At 45.0% G+C, this 24486-nt stretch overlaps 1 protein-coding gene and 1 non-coding gene across 2 annotated transcripts; both read right to left on the bottom strand.

Moving 5' to 3' along the window:
- Positions 1–907: 907 nt before the first annotated feature.
- On the bottom strand, positions 908–18910 carry LOC135369791 (T-complex protein 1 subunit zeta-like). Its single transcript, XM_064603309.1, has 9 exons — positions 18665–18910; positions 18142–18205; positions 17946–18080; positions 17108–17281; positions 14107–14564; positions 10252–10496; positions 4854–5090; positions 1082–1154; positions 908–1017 (listed from the first exon to the last, which is right to left on the bottom strand). The coding sequence occupies exons 1-9, from the start codon at positions 18799–18801 to the stop codon at positions 945–947; spliced, it is 1596 nt and encodes a 531-aa protein (XP_064459379.1). The 5' UTR covers positions 18802–18910; the 3' UTR covers positions 908–944.
- Trnaa-ggc (transfer RNA alanine (anticodon GGC)) lies at positions 14656–14728 on the bottom strand. Its single transcript has one exon. It is a non-coding gene; the product is annotated as a tRNA-Ala (tRNA).
- Positions 18911–24486: the final 5576 nt, after the last annotated feature.

Raw genomic sequence — 24486 nt, 5'->3', positions numbered from 1 at the left:
ATTACCCCCAGAATTTAGAAAAAAATATTTCCCGAAAACTTCAGGCTCTAGGCTATATGAAGCGGACTGGCGTCGCTGTCCGAAGGATGCGAAGATAAATGTTGTCAGTGGAACATTCGCGAGAGCCTTTGTGGGCTACGATTCAGTGAATCGTTATTGAAAAATGCAGCAGGGTGCAACATGCCATGCATATGCGGAACACTACGATCGGACCCGTTCCAAGTCCACATAGCCACGATAGGCAAGCGCACGCTTCTCCCGCTGTCTCATTGGATGCCTACAATCCTTGCCTCCTGGGGACCCCATTCACAGCCGCAAAAGACCACTCCGTTTTTGATGCGTTTTTCTTCCAAAAAGTAGCGCTGTGTGAACTAATATTGCCTGCATTATACTAATTGAAACACTGACTTTCATTTAAGAGCGAGTTGTTTTTGCATTTTACTGCCTCTTGAAGTGAAGTCGTATATATTGTATTTATATTTAGATAAATCATAAATTAACAGGAACATTTGTACAATTGCCATTTATGTACTGCTCGCGACACATTTGTCTGAAATCACCTGTCAGTAGTTCTGCAGCTCATATTTCCTTGATTGTCCTCGAAAATGTTGTTCCAATGTTGTGTTTAAAAGTGGGCCATATGCTGCATGTGTTTCTTACTCGAAATAAATAGTGTTGTAACACCTCGAGATTTGAGATGGAATAAACTTTTGTGCCATTCCCACTTGTGCACCAGAAAAAATCCAGAGAAAATCCATTAATAAAACTAAAGCAAAAAGCTTATTCCTTGCTCTCACACGCATGTGCATCTAGCAGCGTTTTTCCGTTTCGATGCCCCATATTTTCTAAGCCACGGCAAGCCTGTCTTAGAATGTGCTAGGAATAGTAATGTAACGAGTCGGATATGTAAAGCAACAAAAAAATTTATTTAAACAGCAGCAAAATCACTTTCCAGACTTGGACACACCCGCAAACATGATCTCATCCACCAGCAGCAAATTGCTCGCTATCACCGTGCTGTTGAGGAGGAGAAAAAAGAAAACAAATGTAAAGGACAGTTGACAAATGTTAGGGCTCTTACCAGGAATTGAGGAGCTGCCTCTTGACGCAGTAATTGTCGAAAATACCCTCATTGGCTGGCACTGACGCTTCACCTGCAAAGACATCATCGATCGATAATTGACACCCAAATAGTAAAAAGGAAAACATTCGTGCCACATTGACACCCCTCCCTGTTTGAATTATGTTGGAAACCAACCAAGCATTTTCTACAGCGTTGGCCTAGCAAACGTTACAGAAAAATAGAGGACTGTGATTATGGCTCGTCAAACTTTGCAAACGGATAGCCACTTTTATGCGGTTTGATTGAAGTTTGTCTGCAAGCATTACGGTCATGTAAAAAAGACTGCAAAAAAAGAAAGAAAAAGAAAAAAGAACAAGCAGAGTCTCACATCAAGCATTCTCTGAGGCCTATCTTACTCAAAAGCTGCCACTTCGTTTTCATATGGCCACACACAGGTGGCACCAACATGCAGAAGACAATGAGTGCTGCATAACATTTGTATGTTACATGGTCCTATCAGTGTGTCTAGTCAGCAGCAGCCTTCAAATTCCCGTGACTTTTCCAGGTTTTCACTGACAACTTCAAGCAAATGCCCCGACGAAAACGAAAACGAATTTCGTGCTTGCTGCTACTTTTTTTTATACAAATCGTCATTTTTTTATACAAATCGTTTATACATACCGTCATAAAGCGTGCCATTTATTGATTACTAGTGAGACTGATCTACTCTTCAGCCTCGGGCCTTGTCCTATTGGCTAATTGCTACTCGCGGCAACAATGCTGTGATGTGGCCTCTCAACCACTGATTGGCATTCGCGATTCGCTGCGCATCGTGATGGCACTCGTCTGATTTTCCCTGGCTTAAGCTAGTACTTTTTCGGGAGATTCCCTGACAGTCAAACTGATTTTTCCAGTCACATCAAAATTCCCCAATAATTCCCCGTTTTTAAAGGTGTTCCAGGTTGGTAGACACTCTGTCGTATGCTGCACAGTCTTCGTGTGTTGATACTGATGGGAAGCAGGCACAAGAAAGACTGTGTGGTTTATGTGTGATACAGACCATTGAAAATGCCTGTGGTGAGATATTCCTCAATTTCTTTTCTCTACTTGACCATATAATGCTTGCAAAAAAACTTCAAGACTGCTTCACTGCTGACAAAATGGCTATCAGGCTGCGTAGTTTGATGCGGAATAAACGCAGTCTTCACTTTTTACGACGCGATCAGAATGTGCTATGTTTGCTAGACTACGCCTGTATGTACCATCTTCACCTGCCCATAACTTGAGCTGCGTGTAATACAAAGTGGAATTCTCAAAGAAAGTTTACTGAAGTGTGCGTTACCGGACGTACAAAAACATGGAGAATGAACACTCTGATGTGCTCATGTTAAGGGGGGACGTGGGTTTCGAGGTCAACTTTTTTTAATTTCTAGGCAGGTTTTGATGAAAATTTGTGTAAATGTTCACGGTGTGGCTGAAATGACTCTGCCAGAGTTTCAAGGGGATATTCCATGCAGATTTTTTAAACGGAATTTTTATAATTTGTTTCACCTTCTTGTCTCATGGAGAGGGTGGAGATCTAAAAACTGTGATAGAAGCATGCCCTTACTTGCTGTATATTCCCAAATGATTGCTCCACTTCGTGACATTCTTTTTTTCTTTTTTTTCTCGCTTGGCAATTTCTGGATTCAATTTTTGGTTGTGTGGTTATAACCAGTCATTCTGTTACGTGTACAAATACTCCTGTCACAAACCAGGGGCCATCGAACTTGAAAACATAAGAGTGTCACGATGTGCAGTGATCTCTCACGAGTCTAACGAAACAAACAAGGTGTAGTTAGACCTAGTGGTTGTGAAGCTATCCTCTCCACGAGCGAAGTAAGTAGTAGAAAAGCCCATTTTGAGAAAACGAGCTTTGAAGTTTGGGATAACATTTACTGGAGTAAAAGTCACCAGGATTATAATTAGACCCTGAAGTTTTAGGGTTAAACCCGATTTTTCCCCGAATTTGCACCCCGAATCGAGGTTCACCGGTTTAGGGTTAAACCCGATTTCTACCCGCAAAACTGCACCTAAGCTAGGCACCTCACGGCAATGACATACTAATTTTTCACAAAATACACGGTTGATCTCAACGTCTGATACTCTGGATAGGCTGTACCAACGATAACTGTGTCTCCAACGATACCAAAATTGCGTCGGCTGGAGCATCCATTCCAGAGATATGGGTATTCTAAATCGGCAGATTTTTCAGTAATTTTGGTGCGCATCACGCTACCTTGACTTACAAAACTGTTTTTTTTTTTGGCACTTAGGGTGCGTTTTCAGGAAAAGCACTTTGTTACCATGTGGAGCAGGTACTATAGAGACCAATACTGCCATTTTCCAAAAATCGATTTTTCGATCACTTTTTTGAAGATGAAACCCGCGTCCCCCTTAAAAAAAAAACAACAACCAAGGGTAGCATCGTCATACTACTACATTAAGAGCTCGTCAATTCTAATCTTGCGGGGAGCTAGGAAAATTCATGTCAAACGAAGCTCTAACTAACGAAAGAGTAAAGAAAATTGCCATAAATGGCCCTAGTAGGGATTGCAAGATTCAAAACTTTTGTTTTTCAAAAAAGCCAGCAATAGTTTTTTTTGCTTCTGCCCTCGAAAACCGAGCACCCTTAGCATCTGTTCCAATGGTCGCACGTGATGGAGCGGGTCATCTTGGCCGTATTGAAAGCACAAGAAACGACTCCTAACACCGAGTACATCCACAACTTGCAACGCAGGCGGCAGCACTGTAGCTATCTCGCACTTGCTGAGCTTGCCATGCGTCGACTTGATGTAGAATGTCTTTTTTTTTTCTGCAATGGCTTCGAGTAGTGCAGGATGTATGCAAGCTCGCAAGGTGCAAGCAGAACTGCACAGGAACAACACCACCTAGATAGAGAAAGGCCTGTGCATTGTCTTCTCTCCCTCCTTCACTACGTAGACATACAGAATTCGTCTGCTACTGCGATCCACCATTCTGCGAGTTCAAGAACCCGCAAGTGATTGCAGCTAACCTGTAACCCGCAGATCTAAATATTTTGGGGAAAAAGTGCGAGTGCAATCAGTTTTAAGAAAGACTGAGCCTCTTTTGCGCTTTATTCCCAAGTTTTCCTATTTGGTACGCGGGGGCGCATTTATTAACTTGTGTACAAGCGCTTACAAGCAACAAGCTGTTAGGGTCGATTCACACGATGCAACTTTAATTGCGCGCAACCAGGTTGCGCCACCAAGTTGCACCGTGTGAACGCGAAGCTCTGGTTGCGCAACTCGAGTTGCAAGAGTTGCAGAGCCGATCGCTTCACGAGCGATTTCTCCTGCAACTCTAGCTGCAACCTGTCAATCACACGGCTCCGCCTTGCAAGCGCGACCAATCAGGAAGACTTCCATGTGTCAGTTATTGCAGCGGCAGTACGCGAGACGATGAAATTATCACTAACCAGTGGAAATTATGCAAAATTATCAAACTCGCAACGGATTGAACTCCTAACGAGCAGAAGTCGCAGTGCGATTGGACGAAAATGATGACAATGATGTTTTTCGCGCCATCTGCCGAGCTCGCTGACGACTACGGCATTCCGAGTTGCTCGCCGTATGAAAGGGACCTTTTTGGTGCAACTTCGGTTGCGTGCAACTACAGCGGAAGCCGAGTTGCAGCAAAAAGTTGCATCGTGTGAATCGACCCTTACACTACGCCGGCAACATAATCTGCGGTACAACACTTTCAAAAAGAAAAACAGCACGCTACCCACCAGTGGTCAGGTTGATGCCGACCGGCTGGTTCGTGATACGCCGCTCCTGGAGCAGCTTTACCAGGACGTCCTGCGCGTCCAGCCCGCTGTTGGCGGCCAGTGTCTTGACGATGACGAGCAGGGCGTCGGCGAACGCCTGCACGCCCAGCTGGGCTCGACCCTTCACCGTCGGCTTCATCTCCGTCAGGGCTACGTGGGCTGCTATTTCGAAGGCCCCGGCTCCAGGAACTACGCATTCTAGGGGGAAAAAATATGCTCGCGTTCATGCTCAGTAGGGAAATGCACAAAGGAAGTGACTACAGTAGATTTCCGTTAATACGACTTCCGATAATTCGATTTTCCGCTTAATTCGATCGTATTCGAAGGTCCCGTCAAATGCCCGTATGCCTCTATTGATAAAAAAGTTCGTTATTTCGAACGTGAAATCAGTGCACATCGTGTAATTCGATCGATGCGTCCGCGAACCAGGCATCCGCGTCGCCCGCACCGCACATACAAGATAAAGTTCGCCCTAAAGTTCAGGTGGTAGATCGGCAGACGACGATTGAACGGTGCCGATCCGTTCCGATAACCGCGAGTTTTTGTGCACCGAACGCTATCGTATTTGCGTACGTAAGCGATAGCGTTTGTGGTTCTGCGCAAAACATAGAGCTTCGCGCATTGTGCAGAACCACCACCCATCTCTTGCGTACGCAAAGCCAATGGCGTACGATGCACTAAAACTCAATTCATTTGGTGGTGGTGGGTCTCTTTCTCGTTTTTGCTTTCCGTTTATTGTTCTAAACTGTTTTCGTTCGGAAACTGTTCGTGCAACAAGAGTCCGATACACAACGTGCGCTCGACGAGTTTCGAATTTTGATGACTTCGTGGAAGTGGACATCGTCGTCGTCAAACGTGTCCTGCCCGGGCAAGATGGCGGAAGCGAAACTGAAGACGATCTCGCCGAGCGCATTCAGTGGGTGGGTGCGTGCACGCACGCACACTGCGAGCTTTCCGCGAAATCGTCTACAGTTTCGCTTCCGCCATCTTGCGCGGGCAGGACACGCCTGGCACCGATGTTGTAGCGCGCGTGAGAGCGCTCTATGTGCAATGTGTCGAGGTGCGCGTTTCAAGCGTGAGCGACAGCAGAGGAATGCACGAGGGTGACATTGACCTCTACAATTTTTTTGCCTATTCTTTAATTCGACCTTCGGATAATTCGATCAAATTTCGCGTTCCCGTCAGGGTCGAATTAACGGAAGTTTACTGTATTCACATATTAGATGAAGATGAAGATTACAGCCGTGGTGCTCCAGAAACTCATCCACTCTTCGTATATATTGCAAGGAAAGTCACTCCAACACCCCATATACCTCCGCAAGCACTCGCTACTTTGATACGGTTAATTTCTTACAATCGCTGAAGCTTCCTATAGGTCGTGACATTTTAATTTTTTCGAGTACAGTCACCGACCGATCTTTTGGACGTGCTCGATCATTCGGACTCGTTCGCGGAACGACCGCGGGTCCCATACGGTTTACGTGTAAGAACGTCCGAAATTTCGGAGGGTGTGCAGCCCCGTGACTCGATATTTCGGACTCTGTTTGCCAACCAGCAAAATTCTCTCTCGGGGTGACGGAAAATATTGGTATCATCCGAAATTCGTATCAAAAAGGAATCTGCCAACTAAAATATTGAGGGGGAAAAAAAAAGGCAATGATCATTTATTTTCAATTCCTCTGAGGAGAAGAGGTCTGTTGTGACGCTTTGGCATCTTAGTTTTTGGCCAACGGCTCAATTCAAGAGGCCCAGCACATGCTGTCCACCTGAGCTGCACCTAAGGCACCCATTCGTTAGTTGAAGCCGACCTGCGGACTTGATGATGGCGGTGCCTCTGTCAGTGTACACAGACGAAATGTCGCTTCGAGAAATCGATGGCCGATGTTATCAGGAAGAGCTGGAAACTCTTTAGGAAAGCATAGACAAATTTTTCCAGCCCGTTAGTGCTTAATGAAGTTTATTTTGAAGCCAAATTCGTTCTTTTGGACAGCTCGAGACTTTTGCGCGATCCCCGCCAAGTTCGAAAAATCGGACGGAGACTCTATATAAATTCACAATTTATGCTATTGCCACATGTTTCTATGCTAGATGCATCAGTTGCAACCACATGCAGAAAAATCAAAGCAAAAAATTGTCATAGTCAAAAATTGAAAAAAAAAAAAAAAGTGTTCTTGAGGTATATTCTTTCTTGTTAATTTGTTTTGTAGGCATTGTCAACAACTGTGCAAATTTTTTTCACAATCTATTATGAAACAAATAAGTTTGCGCTGATCCCAATGTCTCCCTTAATTTGACAGAAAACTGATCTCGGCCGGCCCATCTGCGTTCCTGGAAACAACATTTTTCGTGTTTTTTTTTTGTTTGTTCCAGCCATAACCAAAGCAGCAGGGTATGTATTTTAGATTGCAATGGGGTAAATCCGACATCCACTTTCTGTTTCTGCAAAATAAGACGGGAGGTTGATTTGACAATTTTTGATGTTCAATAGGGAAAGCAACTGTAAAATATATCCCAAGATAAACAGTGTTGACTCCATAGTGTTCAGACAAGTAGGTTTTCTGCTCTCTCTATCTCTCCACAATGTTCTCTCGCCCTCAACTTTTTTCTTAGACTCCGTGTGCAATGCGACAGTCATGTCCGAGGTTTCAGGAGCCATTTCAACGAGAAAAGGCACGTCTCTCGAAATGGCAGTTTTGACTGATTGATTGAGTGTTCTTGCTGAATAATGGGCGGACTTATTTTGCGCAACAATTCAGTAATGCGGGAATCTGCGCCCGCTGTACTTTGTCTACGATTGTCCACACTCACATTGTCTACATTGTACAATGATACACACGTTGTGCCTACAGTGGACTCCTCTTAAACGGAACTCCAAGGGAATGGAAATATTGTTCCATTTATCAGAAGTTTCATTTAAGCAAAGTACACAGATTTCATGAAATGCAACTTTATTTCAAGATGATCAACTTACACTACTGTAGGTAGCGAGGCAAAAAAGAATTAACAGCTGTTCTCTTCGCATTTTTTTTATTTGTTTACAAAATATACCTGCATGCCTGAGGCTTGGAAAAAATTTCATGGGCATCTCAATCGTCTACAATGAGGTTTATCTTTCTGTTATGCCGGGCAAACTGCGCATCCTCTTCCCGCGTCCAGGTTTCCGATATTACCTGTCAGTATCATGTGGCATCATCCATATCGCCCTTCAATGCATGGGCCTGCTATGACGACAGCGTTGACTTTGGCATATCAAATTTCACGGTTTCTACTTTTGATTTGCTCTCGCGATCATGTCCCCGAATTATCCGCAACACTGACGCAAGCGAAACCCCTTCATGCGGCTGTTTCTTGATACACGTCATGAAGACACACGTGGACGCGAGCTAAGCCTAACATTGTACAAGTGACTGATGGATTGGATTGCACTGGCTATGGCTTGCGCCCGGGTTGTCAGACGCAAATGGTAATCTTCCAGGTTCGGCGGCATCTCGGTACCCCAACTTTGTTCCGTTTACCCGAAGTACATAAAATGGGTTGTTTCAATTATCCGAAGATTTTTATCATGCATATATAGAAAACCAACCAAAGGTGACCCTGCTGTTCCGTTTATCCGTAATTTCCGTTTAACCGAGTTTCGTTTAGTGGGAGTCCACTGTATTCGAAAATCCTTGTTGGGAAGTAAGATACCTTCCAAAATGTGAGCTGGCAGGCAGCAGAGTGCCTACGCCCAAATGCCCACTGGCTGCATTCTCTCAACCTGCTGCTCCTCCTGAACTAGCGCAAGGACTGCAACACTCTCACACTCCTCTTGTCACTCACTCGCACCACACCTGCGCATCCCCATTCCTTTTGAGGAAGCGCTGATCACGTCTTGCACTAGCTCTAAATTTTCTTGCACGATGTAGCCCGCAGTGATGGCCAGTAGTTAACTACATGTAGTTAAACTACTAGTTAAACTACCTGATTGTAGTTAAAAAGTAGTTATTAACTACTTGCAGAAATGTAGTGGCAACTACTAGTTAAACTACTATTTTAAGTAGTTAACTACAGTAGTTAGGTTACTGAAGGCGCCAACTACTTCCGATTTTGCCGCAAGCTTTACGGCACGATTGTGCTTCAGACTTTTACCTTGAGCTACTTGTTTGATGAGAACGGAGGTGCAGAGCAATTGTGTCGTGCATGTGTACTAAATTTTCACTTTTAATGCTTGTCTAGTGAAGCCTCATTTGATTTGTTGTGAAATAATTCTGCAACTTACCTAGTTTATCGCGTAGGCACAGAAAGAATCCCGCCGCAAGCTTTGTATTTGACGATCGTAGCAATGGCTTGAGCCAAAATTTATTATTGCTTGTGATTCATGTTTAGGTGTCCAAGAACACTACAAGGGATTGGTGTTGGTGGACAACGTTAAGTAGTTATAGATGTAGTTAAACTACATTGCAGTAGTTAAAAAAGTAGTTTTAACTACTCCCCCAAAAAGTAGTTGAACTACTAGTTAAACTACTCAATCACAAAGTAGTTAGTAGTTATAGTTAAACTACTGTAGAAGTAGTTAGTGGCCATCACTGGTAGCCCGGTCGTGCAACGGAAGGGTGCAGAGAAGCGGACGACAACACAGTGGAGAGCGCTTCCCCTTTGTGGTCGTGTGTTCGAATAACACCCTCCAATACTCTGACAAGTACACTCCTAAATCCTGGTACCCCGGCTCCCTTCCCCGCTCCTTCAACCCTTCAAGAAGCACAGAAAGAGCTTCATTCGCGACAATTTTCTCAAAGCGAGCCGTTGATCCGACTGCTAAGACTCACCATGCGAAGTAATTCGCCCAACGGATGCATACACATCGTGGAATTCGGTTTTGAAAATCACGACCGCGCGCAATGGTGGCAATGACCGCAACTAGCCACCATAACCACTTTGACGTCATTGCGGTGCAACCCGCTAACTGGCTTGCTTGTTTGGAGAAGCGTCGTCTGCTACACAGAGAGAGAACTAGGAGCAGAAACGAAAAAGAAAAAAAAAAGTAAAAAGCGCCGGACCCGGTTGAAGCAACATCACAATCATCCTCTTTGTTTCGGACTGCAGAGCAAATCAAGCGGGAACGTGCGCGTTGATGTTCGGGGGACACTTAATTCCGAGAAAAACACTGCGTTCAGAGAACTTCTTTTTGTGCGTGTTAATCGTCACGTCAAGTTCCGTCCTTATGTAATGCACCGGAGACAGAAAATCTTTCGGATGACTTTCGGGGTTCCCTTTAGGATTCCCATGGTTTCTGCCAATCCCCAAGAGATCACCGACTTATCCGTGGCTGAGACACCGTAAAAGTACCATAAAAGTGTTCAACATCAAATAGCCGGCTTACCATCTTCGATGGCATTCTTCACAGCGCGCAGTCCGTCGTGCACGGCGTCTTTTATCTGCGTGAGCGTGTGCTTGTTAGGACCCTTTATGAGAACAGTCACCGAGCGGGGATCCTTGAGGTCCTCCACGAAGGTGAACTTGTCCTCTCCCAATACGTGCTCGTACACCTGGCCGGCAAAGCCCAGCACTTCAGGAGACAGGTCATCCACAGAGTTGACAGGGGAACAGCCACATGCCAGGTAGAGCCTGTCACATTGTACAGCATGAACGAGACATACCACACAGACATCACTACAAAAAATACCCAAAACTACAACGACCAAAGAGGGCAGAAATTGCGAACATACAGCAGTTACCATCAACCCCGCTTTCACACGACGCCACCAGATATTACTGTTGCGCAGCATGAACCGTGATGTAACCATATCTTCTGACATGAAACCAGATTTTTACCAGATTTGGAACAAATAGAAAACCAAAAAGCACAACAGTCTATGCACAGTCAGAGATGGCATTTTTTTTAGTAACATTATCTAAGGGTTGCTTCCCCTACTTCACACAGCCTCGTCGGGAAAAAGTGTTCCGTCCTCTCTACCCCCCTACAGTTTGCTGTCAATGAACCTGCATTCGTTGCTTCGTTTAATCTCGGGTGTTATCGACCGTGTTCGATGACGTTTTGACAGGTGGAGCGAAGTATTTGCTGCTCCCTGCTACAATGAAGGGCCAACACAAGGACGCTGCTGGGGTAAGACAGCTAAAATGTGCTAACCAACCAGCAGTAGTGCACAAAGTATCCCAAACGGCAGCTACTGCTGAAGTACGTAGCGGAATTTCTGTTAGTGCTTCAAATACGTATGCCAATAACCTTTTCTAGAGTACAAAAGTGCGTAACTTTGGGATGGAACTGTGAGATGGCCCACACAGCCAATGCATTTGTGCTACCAATAATTGGCAGTTTACAAGAACAGCTGAATTTCTTGACAGTGTACTCCAGCTCAAGCTTGCCCCCTTTTTTCAGATCGTGATACCCGCTAAAAAAAAGTGGACCAATTCTAATCCAGAAGTGCAAAATAATCAGTCCACAGCCACAGTAGAGAAAAATGCAGACACAAATAATGTGCAGAGTTGTTCTTTTTTGGGTTAAACCCAATTTTTCATGGCAGTTATCCCCCGAGCAAATTTTCAAAAATTCGGGTAAAACCCAATACCTACCCGAGATGCTCGCGGTCCTTTAACTTGGCGTTCTCAGTAAACCGTCGGAAAAGTGAATCAATGTCAGCAATGAGAGTTATTTGTGACAACCTATTTGTCCTCCTTTTATGATCCCTCCTGCAGTCGTCAAAGATGAGCTTTTGTAGAGTTCGGGCAGGCGTTTGAATACCACGGTCATTCACTGCCCCAGTTCCGAGCGGAAATATAAAGATTTTTTGTTTCTTGTCCCAGTGTGACAGCAGTGGTTTGTTTCACATGCTTTTCGTTTCACCCAAAAATTCCCTGGTGGTGTATCAAACAGAGCACCCGAATTCACGTGTCTAAATAGCACCGGATTTTTCGCTCCTGAATTTGAAAAATCATAAAACCCGAAAAACGAAGAGCCTTAATCATGCGTAATGCCTCCCTTTCCATTGTTTCACAAATAAATTTAGGGGTGTGCGAATATTAGAGTTCTCGAATTCGAATCGAATATCAAACGCTCGAACTATTCGATTCGCGAATCGAATATCCAATAGGGATTGTGCGACAAACTGGTGGCGCCGCGATGTGGCCTCCGGAGAAAGTACCTTGCGTGATAGCCGCCGGGTAGCCAGCTTTGTTTACATGTGAAGTGCGGGCATCTTTTTTTGCCACAGCATCGCTAACTGTGCCAGCACCTAAAAGAACTCTTCATTAGGGACCAGATGCTTCATTTCTTGTGATTTCTACGCTTCCAATACCAGCGTTTGTGACGCGCCATAATAGCGTTTGTGTGACGCGTGACGCCATAATAGCGTTTGTGATGTGCGTTCAGCCATTGCATGAGGTGTGCACAACATGAGCGAATATATTCTATTTCTTTTGTTCTAGTTTCAATGAAACTGAATGAGGACCTGCAAAATGATCAATGATTTACAGTTGCCACTTTCGTGACGGTGAAACGGCGCTGGATACCACCGTCAAATGCACCGACCAAACGGCAACCTATTTAGAGATAATGATTGAGGTTTTTCATCGCCAGTGCCCAGAGCCCATATTGCTCCCGGTATGACGAGTCTCACAGCGAGAACAGAAGTTCTACGTTGTCCAAAAGGTTTAGTATTTACTCACCGACCATTTCACAGCTGTCGTCCCGCAAGCCTACGGCGGTAGCCGTAGTAAAAACTCTTATACTTTCTTCTTTGAGGATCTCTTTAGCGTTATTGTATCTGAAGATACTGGAAAAACTGCAGTACAAGTTCAGGCAATAAGTTGTGACCCCACGTGTTTATTTGTATGGATAAAACGGACGCACGATGTAAACTTCAGTGACGAAGCTATGTGTGTGCAAAGATGACAAAAGGAATACAAGAACAAGACTCAGTCAAAAACATGATATTACAAATGGCTGGAGTCAGAGGAATACACGTATATGCCTTCGCTAGCAAGCCAGGATTTTGTGAGGAGTCAAGTAACCATCCTCTCGACGTATCACTTACAGGTGTTTTGACCGGACAGACGCGAGTGGCTGTTCTCCTTCCGTACTGTTAGATGCAATTTGTTTGTTTCACAAATGGCTTGTGTTGTCTGAAACAATTACAGCCTCATCCGTATAACATGCTACTGCCTGACATAAAATTTTGAAATGAAGGTAACCACTCCAGTATTCCAGTAAGTGTAGGCTCACCTGAAAAGCACTAAGCAAATTAAAATTAAAGCAGATGTAAAATTAAAGAGTAGGGGGTTTAAACAGAAGAATTGCATGTCTCTCTTGTGACAGTTAATGCCAGAAAAGTTACACTAAAGCCATGGGCCACAAAATGGAAACTTTTAGTGTGAAAGTCGCATATTGTAAATTTTGCACGCATATTCGATATTCGATTTGGTATTCGGAATTTTTCCCCCCATTCGATTTGATATTCGATTCGACTTAAAATATTCGGATTTGCACACCCCTACAAATAATGTCTTGGTCCCAATTTATACAGCTAAAGCTATCTGTTAAGGGGACACTAAAATGAAAAAAAAAAAAAGAACTTGCTCTCAAATGAAAGTCCGTGTTTCAATTAGTATAATGCAAGCAAAATTAGTTCACATAGCTCTACCATTTAGAAGAAAAATGCAATAGAAACAGAGCCATCTTTGCCGGCAACAAATGGGATGCCCAGGAGGCAAAGGTTGACAGCATCCAACGAGACAGCAGGAGAAGCGCGCGCACAGCTATCGTGGGCGTGTGAATTTGGAACGGGTTCGATCGTTGTGCTCCGTATATGCATGGCATGATGCGCATTGCTGCATTTTTCAATACACCGATCCACTAATTGTAGCCCACACCAGTTCTCGCAAATGTTCCACTAACATTTATCTCCACATCCTTTGGACAGCGACACCAGTCCGCCTCGCAATGTTTTGTGCACTATGTTTTTCACCGGGACTGCTCCGTGGCATGGCACGCGCAGCATGGACTAAAAACACCGATGCACGAGCTGAAACGACGTCCACTGCTCAGCACCAAAGCAAGAAAGAGTCTGGTATAATTTTGATTTTAGCTACGTAACGGAACCAAAGCTGCGATAACTACGAAACTAACCGAGTGCGTAGCGCAATTCGAGGCAAACTTGTCCTCGCATTTTAGTGCCCATTTAAAACGGACCTCACAGTGCACCCCGGGGCAGGAACTCACCGTTCCATATTCCTCCTCTTGGCCCTTCGGAGCGCCACGATGCCCTCCTTGGCCAGCAGGTCGAGAGACATGGGGTCTATGCCCTGCTGATTGATGACGACGAAACCTTTGTCCGGGGTGTCGCACACCTTGCGCTTCAGCTCGATTATCTTGTGCACCCGGTTCTCGATGAACTGCCTCTCCGCCTGGACCAGCCTCTCCCGTTCCTCCGCCGACTTGTAGAAGAAGCCCGCGTTCACCTCGCTCTTCTCGTACTCCAGGGAGACGTTGCAGGCCAGCACGAAGGCGTCTTTCACCAGCTTGCTCATGTCCGGGTGGCGCGCGCCGTGGTCCAGCACCAGGCCTCGCACCAGACGCGTGTCCAGCTCCGTCTTGTGCTGCATCTCCATCATCTCCACCATGTGCAGGTTGATCTGCTCTCCGGGACGGTGCACAGCCAAGACGGCATCCACGCACACCTGTGGAAACGCACGTCTCACTCATAACACACTGATGTCTGTTAAGAGGTATTTGATATGTGGATGAAAGATGGAAGTCACTGAAAAGGTTAGCCAGCTGTAGGACTCGAACCCACGTCTTCTGGATTGCCGGTCCAGGGCTCTACCAACTGAGCTAAGCTAACACGCCTTTCTCAGCGACTTCCAGGGTGCGTCATCTGAAGGGACAAACCAGCCACTCTCTCTCACTCATCCTCCTTTCACTCTTACATTTTTGCTCACTCATACATACAATCATACGACAGGGATCGACGCAAGCGGCAAAGGTTGAGCATGAGACAACAGATGTTCTGAGGCTGGAACAACATACAAGGGACAAATACATACAAAGCCTCAAGTTGCCTAAGAAATTAACGATGAAAGGTGAAAGTCACTGAAAAGGTTGGACAGCTGTAGGACTCGAACCCACATCTTCTGGATTACCGGTCCAGGGCTCTAGCAAGTGAGATCTACCAGAAGATGCGGGTTAGAGTCCTACATCTGGCAAACCATTTCAGTGACTTCAATCTTTCATCCGCATATCACTTTTCTCTGGCAGGTGTATACTGGTATCTAGATGTCATTGCAGCAAAAGCAGTAAAAAGGGGATAAGTTGCTTATCCCCTTACTGCATACAGAGAAGTTCAATGAGAAAGCCTGCATTCAACCTATTTATTTAGGGATGTGGCAATCGAATCCGTGAATCCTCGAGTCCGAGGCAGGGATTCGAGATTCGTGAATCCGAATCCCGGTGCCCAAATCGGCGAATCGAACCTTTCGTATCCACCGACCACGTTTGTTTGTTTCTTTTTCAAACTGGCGCTTCCGGAGTCCGCCGGAATCCTCATCGATCGACGGGTGTTTTCTCGTTTGTGTTTGTTTGTTTACACTGCTCGGGACTGAAAGAGTTCATGTGGGAACTGTTGCATTAAAAGTTCAAACGTAACATTGTTTTGGTTTTTGATAGTCGCTTAGTTTTATGGAAATAATTCAGACTCGATAACCTATACGCATTTCTTGCACTCGTCGAACAACGCGTTAAATAAATTACGTTTAAGAAGAAGTATGAGGGTATATTTCCTCCTGAAACTGCACTTATTTAATTTATTATTCATTAAACGAATATATCATATTCTGCTTCAAAACACTTTTCAGTAGAAGTTTTTCTTTTCTGGCTTTTTAAAAAACTCTTTTTTTAAAGAAACGATTCGAAAGATTAGAGATTCGTAAGATTCGCAGAGCCTCCCTTGGATTCAGATCCGGATTCGTCCCATCTCTCCTAATAATAGCCTCCCGCATAGCCAGTCATTCACCGACCACTGTCCAAAAGGCAATGCTGCCTGAGTTCTGCTGGTATTTCACCGCAGTGGGTGTTTCATGGAGAACTCTCAGCGAATTCCTTTCACCTTTTAAGAGAACTGGGAACATGTCCAACCGCACCATAGGTGGGGGAAGTTACTTTTATTTTGTAGTGCACTACTGTTACTCCCTACTTTTTTCAAAGAGTAACGCGTTACGTTATTCGTTACTGTTGCGGTAGTAGGTAACGCGTTACTAACGCCGTTACTTCTGATAAGTAATGCTGTTACTTTTGCATTACTTCAACAGTTGCCCTTATAATATGTACCATTTTTGGTTGAGTCAGATAAGTGCATTCCGCAAATCAATACAAGCAATGTTGGGCACAAACAAGGGTCACGCATGTACACAACTTACATGTACGATTTATTGCAACACAGAAGTCGCTGATGTTCAAAATTTTTATGTGTGAGCTTCGCCCGTTTGGCTGAGAGTACGCCCAATGACCAGTGAGTGACCAGTGACCATCTTGTCATTGTTGAAGATGAATAGAAAATATCGGGGATTTTCCCGGATTCTGCAGGCACGGTCCTCGCTCAAGCTTTCAAGTTTAGACGACGAAGCAATGTTCCCGAACATGCAGTAACGCATAACGCCGTTACGCGTTAGTTATTAAAGATGTAATGACATTACGTTACTCATCACTTTTCTCCCAAATGTAATGCGCTACCATATTTCACTACTCGAATGTAACGCGTTACCGGTAACGAACTACTTTGTAACGCGTTACTCCCCACCTATGAACCGCACTGTGGTAGAGGTAGTACGTTCCGTTGTTTCCTGTTGTTTCTGGTTTGATATATTCTCGACTATTTGTAGCGGGTCCTCGAACCTGAAGAAGTGCAGCCTACTGCACGAAAGTCTCGTTTTTCACAAATTAAACTGTTTAATGCTCTCAACCATTTTCTCTTTACTTGTTTCCTGTGCGCACAGTTAACATGAACGACGTAATCGAAACGAACACGTACATGCCCGCTTCTGGATGAACCCTTTCTAGATACTCTTCTCTCCTATTTCCCTCACCCAATCCCTTCCCTCTCCCCCTTTTGACAACAATCTCAGGGGAAACTCCGCTCGCAGGTTCTAATAATATCTGTTCACTTTTTTTTACAAAAAGCAAAGAATTCGCTTTTTGTAAAAAAATGAAACGTTATAACGCAGCTTACCTCAGTCAAATGCTGGGCAACGTCCGCGCTGACCTTCGTTGCCAGAGATGTGTGAGCGACGTTGACGAGAATGTCTCTGTCCATCTTCTGCGGGATCTTCATGGCTTCCAATGTTTCGAGGCACTTGGCCAGGGCCAGTTCAAAACCCTCGGTCAAGATTCGGGGATGGAGCCCCTGAAAAGCAAATTTTGGTTTCAACCAGAGTTTGAGGTAACTCGTTACGGTATCTCAGCTCCTTTTACCGGTGACTTGTAGCGGAACCTTACTTTTGCGCCGTTGTAACTTTCAGAGGAACTTTGCGTAACTTTGCCAAAGTAACTTAAGCTAAGTTCCGAGTTCCTTTTAATTCGCTTTTCACCGACGTTCACACATTTGCTTACTTTCTCTCCGTGGCTTTCGTGGCATTTTATGCCATAAAACGTGATATTCAATCAATGACAGTACTCTATTCGGGAAGTAAGAGCTGCTACCATTGAAATGAGGCTGAACCATTGTGCGCCCACAGGGAGTAAGATGCAAAGCGTTCAACTTGTTAGACATAAACGAAAACTATCTAAGCGTGTTGCACTCCTCCGCGGACAACTCAAGGTCTAACTGAACTGCTCACGCGCGCCGCACCTGTGCAGTGCTATGTTGTGTCCGAAGTAACTCGGAAGTAGCTCGTTCTTTTTTTAAGTAACTCCGTAACTGCGAGACACGTTTCAGGCTGAACAACTTCGTTATTAACTTAGTTACATTTTTCACACGGTAACTTAACTCGTAACGAGTTATTTTCGACTATGGGTAATTTCTCGATCTATGGTTTCGAACATATCCTAATGAATTGTCGTTGACATACCTCAGAGATGTAAAGATCAGCCTGCTTTAAGAGTTCTCCTATAATAAGCACTGTCGACGTTGTACCATCACCGGTGATATCATCTTGTGCCGTCGAAGCTCTCGCAATCAGGTTGGCTGTTGGGACTTGGATTTGCTGAAGACAGGGGGAAGAGGGTAAGTACGAAGGAAAATAGAGAGCACTAAAGGTCCCTTACCATTTCGTGAAGCAATACATTACCGTCTTTGGTTATCTTGATATCTCCAGCGCCAGACACAAGCCTATTTAGTGAAAATATTTCGAAAAATTAGCTGGTAGCAAACGGTTACTGTTGCTAAAAGTAACGCGTATCATACAACTTGCCGGGGTGGAGTTCACCCGAAGAAAACCTACCAAAAAAAGTCGGAAATACTGGCTGCGACGATATTTCTCCACTTTTAAATGCGGGGCGTGTCGGTGATCGCCGTAGGAACGTTTTATACCGGTCGGTGTCTGCAGCTGCCACCGCGATGAATAATTTACCATACATGGACATGTGCTGCACGTTATGAGGCCGGACAGGGCATGCGCGATAAAACCCAAAATTGCGCTCTGTGCCGCGTAGTAGAACTCATTGCAATAGTCAGTTGACCAGACTTTGTGTTCATTTTCATTTTGTACTCATGTTAATAGATCGCAGCGGCAACAACAAAGGATGACACATGACGCATAAGCCTAGTTTACGGAAAGCGTGTACTTGCATTTTCATTGTCCCTTTAGGACCCAGGTTGGTTCGAAGTACGTCCTGTAGTCCTCTGGCCGCATTTATATTAACGGAAAGTGCCTGTGCATGACGTGCTATTTCAGCTTTGGGGTTTAATGTCATAACCGCTGCCATCGTGCAAGAGTTGACGAACTTGACGTACGAACCACGAGCACCAAGCCGGCAGAGCAGGCAATGGAGTAGATAGACAGATCGGCAGATGGCAGCAGATGCAGTCCTCAGTGTTGCTCTTCTTCGTGGTGAGAAAATGCCAGAAAACACTCGCGCACCTGCGCGTGTGCATTTTATAGACACGTGCGAATAGAAGGGGGGGGGAGGTTCAAAACCGGAGCCAATAATTGCATAATCGAATGGTTTGCACGTATGGCCAGAGTGGAAATCAAGCGCAAACGTACACCGCGGGCGGTGCGTGGGCGGAGGTAGGGTGCCTGCAACCATCGAGGCACCCTAGGCGGAGGGCTGTTCGTGCGGTTATCGCTGGGCGTAGGGGCTTACCCTCGCGCATTTTTCAGCCTAAGCCGACTTCTTTCGCGATTTTTCCACCTGGGCCGACCTCACTCACAATTTTTTTTTTTTTTCGTTACAACAGCTGTGTGGTGGGCGGTTTACATGCAAGTATAGATCCATGCAAAGGATAGCTATACACAAAAGTACAAGTGAAACTATATTTATTGTAACACAATATTTTTCATTAACGGTAATCATACATACAAGTTCTCAATGAATTAGAATTAAAATGGAGTAGCACGTTTAATCAAAGAAGGTATTCTTAATCAATACAACGGCACATCTGGGCCGACTTCATTCGCCATTTTTCCGCCTGGGTCGACTTCGTAAAACAGGGGTAACACAAACCTGCCATTGTTGTAACTACCCTCAAGCGGGTGCTTTAGGCAAAACTGCCATCTTGTCCTGGTCGCACGTCATAGAAAACGTCATTTTGAGGTAATGTGACCTTGTTTACATGTCGTGTTGCCGCTTACCGACATATTTAAGTCATCATAAAGCCAAGAGATGGACGTATTTTGCCAGCGTAAACTATACGGTGCTTCTTCTGCAACATGGTAGCCCATTTCTTTGTACTTTGAGTACGTCCCATCTTTGGAAGTCGTCAACAGTACGAGGCCTTATGTGCAAAACTGCGCGTTTTACTACGAGATTATCGGATAGAAATAATTACCGTGATCGAAGGACACCCAAAACGTTGTGCAGAAACAACAGCCGCGTTGTATACAAACGGTTTGGCCGCCGATCACGAGCGCGGCCAACTTTAAGTTCACGTGTGCCTTGACGTTTGCTGTGACCAGGACCTGCCCAGCGTGCTTTCGTCTACGGAGCAATCCATTGGATATGCCACCCCTGTGCTTCGTTTATATTTTCCCCCCGCTATAACAGCTGTGCGATGGGCCGTTTACACGCAACTAGGGACATGCACTCTGGCAACACTGCCACATGATGCCACCATCGCACCAGGGCGTCGAATAGTGTGTTTATTGTGGCGCCGCCGCAGTCGTGTACGGAATGAAGAACCGTAAATGTAACATGAGCAGCTATGTTATTTTTTTACGTCAGCTGAAAAGCGACAATCCAGCTTGGAAACATTTGTCCTAAAGCGGCTTCCAAAAACCACGTGCAAGAACGAAACTCATAGTTGTGACCTAGAGGGAAATGCAGGAGGCTCGAACGCGTCGAACAGTGTGTGTATTGTGGCGCCGCCGCAGTCGTGTACGGAATGAAGAAACGTTAATGTGATGAGCAGCTACGTTATTTTTTTACGTAAGCTGAAAAGCGACAATCCAGCATGGAAACATTTCTCCTAAAGCGGCTTCCAAAAACCACGTGCAAGAACGAAACTCACAGTTCTGACCTAGAGGGAAAAACACGAGGCTCGAACGCGTCGAATAGCTCGAATAGTGTGTGTATTGTGGCGCCGCCGCAGTCGTGTACGGAATGAAGAAACGTAAATGTGATGAGCAGCTCCGTTATTTTTTTCACGTCAGCTGAAAAGCCACAATCCAGCATGGAAACATTTGTCCTAAAGCGGCTTCGAAAAACCACGTGCAAGAACGAAACTCATAGTTCTGACCTAGAGGGAAAAACAGGAGGTTCGAACGCGTCGAATAGTGTGTGTATTGTGGCGCCGCCCCACTCGTGTACGGAATGAAGAAACGAAAATGTGACATGAGCAGCTATGTTATTTTTTTACGTCAGTTGAAAAGCGACAATCCAGCATGGAAACATTTCTCCTAAAGCGGCTTCCAAAAACCACGTGCAAGAACGAAACTCACAGTTCTGACCTAGAGGGAAAAACACGAGGCTCGAACGCGTCGAATAGCTCGAATAGTGTGTGTATTGTGGCGCCGCCGCAGTCGTGTACGGAATGAAGAAACGTAAATGTGATGAGCAGCTCCGTTATTTTTTTCACGTCAGCTGAAAAGCCACAATCCAGCATGGAAACATTTGTCCTAAAGCGGCTTCGAAAAACCACGTGCAAGAACGAAACTCATAGTTCTGACCTAGAGGGAAAAACAGGAGGTTCGAACGCGTCGAATAGTGTGTGTATTGTGGCGCCGCCCCACTCGTGTACGGAATGAAGAAACGAAAATGTGACATGAGCAGCTATGTTATTTTTTTACGTCAGTTGAAAAGCGACAATCCAGCATGGAAACATTTGTCCTAAAACGGCTTCCAAAAACCACGTGCACGAACGAAACAAATTATTCTGACCTAGAGGGAAAAACAGGAGGCTCAAACATGTCGAATAGTGTGTGTATTGTGGCGCCGCCGCAGTCGTGTACGGAATGAAGAAACGTAAATGTGACATGAGCAGCTCCGTTATTTTTTTACGTCAGCTGAAAAGCCACAATCCAGCATGGAAACATTTGTCCTAAAGCGGCTTCAAAAAACCACGTGCAAGAACGAAACTCATACTTCTGTCCTAGAGGGAAAAACAGGAGGTTCGAACGCCTCGAATACTGTGTTTATTGTGGCGCCGCCGCAGTCGTGTACGGAATGAAGAAACGTAAATGTAACATGAGCAGCTAAGTTATTTTTTTACGTCAGCTAAAAATCGACAATCCAGCATGGAAACATTTGTCCTAAAACGGCTTTCAAAAACCACGTGCACGAACGAAACAAATTATTCTGACCTAGAGGGAAAAACAGGAGGCTCAAACATGTCGAATAGTGTGTGTATTGTGGCGCCGCCGCAGTCGTGTACGGAATGAAGAAACGTAAATGTAACATGAGCAGCTAAGTTATTTTTTTACGTCAGCTAAAAATCGACAATCCAGCATGGAAACATTTGTCCAAAAGCGGCTTCCAAAAACCACGTGCAAGAACGAAACTCATAGTTGTGACCCATACTACAGGGAAAAACAGGAGACTCGAACGCGTCGAATATAGTGTGTGTATTGTGGCGCCGCCGCAGTCGTGTACAGAATGAAGAAACGTTAATGTGATGAGCAGCTACGTTATTTTTTTACGTAAGCTGAAAAGCGACAATCCAGCATGGAAACATTTCTCCTAAAGCGGCTTCCAAAAACCACGTGCAAGAACGAAACTCACAGTTCTGACCTAGAGGGAAAAACACGAGGCTCGAACGCGTCGAATAGCTCGAATAGTGTGTGTATTGTGGCGCCGCCGCAGTCGTGTACGGAATGAAGAAACGTAAATGTGATGAGCAGCTAAGTTATTTTTTTACGTAAGCTGAAAAGCGACAATCCAGCATGGAAACATTTCTCCTAAAGCGGCTTCCAAAAACCACGTGCAAGAACGAAACTCATAGTTCTGGCCTAGAGGGAAAAACAGGAGGTTCGAACACGTCGAACAGTGTGTGTATTGTGGCGCCGCCGCAGTCGTGTACGGAATGAAGAAACGAAAATGTGACATGAGCAGCTACTTTCTTTTTTTACGCCAGTTGAAAAGCGAAAATCCAGCAGGGAAACATTTGTCTAAAGTAGCTTCCGAAAACCACGTGCAAGAAAGAAACTCATATCTGTGACCTAGAGGGAAAAACACGAGGCTCGAACGCGTCGAATAGTGTGTGTATTGTGGCGCCGCCGCAGTCGTATACGGAATGAAGAAAAGTAAATGTGATGAGCAGATCCGTTATTTTTTTACGTCAGCTGAAAAGCGACAATCCAGCATGGAAACATTTGTCCTAAAGCGGCTTCAAAAAACCACGTGCAAGAACGAAACTCATAGTTGTGACCTAGAGGGAAATACAGGAGGCTCAAACGCGTCGAACAGTGTGTGTATTGTGGCGCCGCCGCAGTCGTGTACGGAATGAAGAAACGAAAATGTGACATGAGCAGCTATATTATCTTTTTACGCCAGCTGAAAAGCGACAATCTAGCTTGGAAACATTTGTCGTAAAGCGGCTTCCAAAAACCACGTGCAAGAACGAAACTCATAGTTCTGTCCTAGAGGGAAAAACAGCAGGTTCGAACGCGTCGAATAGTGTGTGTATTGTGGCACCGCCCCACTCGTGTACGGAATGAAGGAACGTAAATGTGATGAGCAGCTAAGTTATTTTTTTACGTCAGCTAAAAACCGACAATCCAGCAGGGAAACATTTGTCCTAAAGTAGCTTCCGAAAACCACGTGCAAGAACGAAACTCATAGTTGTGACCTAGAGGGAAAAACAGGAGGTTCGAACGCGTCGAATAGCTCGAATAGTGTGTGTATTGTGGCGCCGCCGCAGTCGTGTACGGAATGAAGAAACGTAAATGTGATGAGCAGCTAAGTTATTTTTTTACGTCAGCTAAAAACCGACAATCCAGCAGGGAAACATTTGTCCTAAAGTAGCTTCCGAAAACCACGTGCAAGAACGAAACTCATAGTTGTGACCTAGAGGGAAAAACAGGAGGTTCGAACGCGTCGAATAGCTCGAATAGTGTGTGTATTGTGGCGCCGCCGCAGTCGTGTACGGAATGAAGAAACGTAAATGTGATGAGCAGCTAAGTTATTTTTTTACGTCAGCTAAAAACCGACAATCCAGCGTGGAAACATTTGTCCTAAAACGGCTTCCAAAAACCACGTGCAAGAACGAAACTCATAGTTCTGACCTAGAGGGCAAAACAGGAGGCTCGAAAGCGTCGAATAGTGTGTGTATTGTGGCGCCGCCGCAGTCGTGTACGAAATGAAGAAACGTAAATGTAACATGAGCAGCTAAGTTATTTTTTTACGTCTGCTAAAAATCGACAATCCAGCATGGAAACATTTGTCCTAAAGCGACTTCCAAAAACCACGTGCAAGAACGAAACTCATAGTTGTGACCTAGAGGGAAAATCAGGAGGTTCGAACGCGTCGAATACTGCATGTATTGTGGCGCCGCCCCACTCGTGTACGGAATGAAGAAACGTAAATGTGATGAGCAGCTACGTTATTTTTTTACGTCAGCTGAAAAGCGACAATCCAGCATGGAAACATTAGTCCTAAAGCGGCTTCCAAAAACCACGTGCAAGAACGAAACTCATAGTTCTGACCTAGAGGGAAAAACACGAGGCTCGAACGCGTCGAATAGTGTGTGTATGTGGCGCCGCCGCAGTCGTGTACGGAATGAAGAAACGTAAATCTGATGAGCAGCTACGTTATTTTTTTACGTCAGCTGAAAAGCGGCAATCCAGCTTGGAAACATTTGTCCTAAAGCGGCTTCCAAAAACCACGTGCAAGAACGAAACTCATAGTTCTGACCTAGAGGGAAAAACAGGAGGCTCGAACGCGTCGAATAGTGTGTGTATGTGGCGCCGCCGCAGTCGTGTACGGAATGAAGAAACGTAAATGTGATGAGCAGCT

This window comes from Ornithodoros turicata, chromosome 10 (genome assembly GCF_037126465.1).
Source record: "Ornithodoros turicata isolate Travis chromosome 10, ASM3712646v1, whole genome shotgun sequence".
NCBI classification, from domain to species: Eukaryota; Metazoa; Arthropoda; class Arachnida; order Ixodida; family Argasidae; genus Ornithodoros; species Ornithodoros turicata.
Note: the sequence above shows the minus strand (reverse complement) of the source record. Positions and strands in the feature narration are given on the sequence as shown.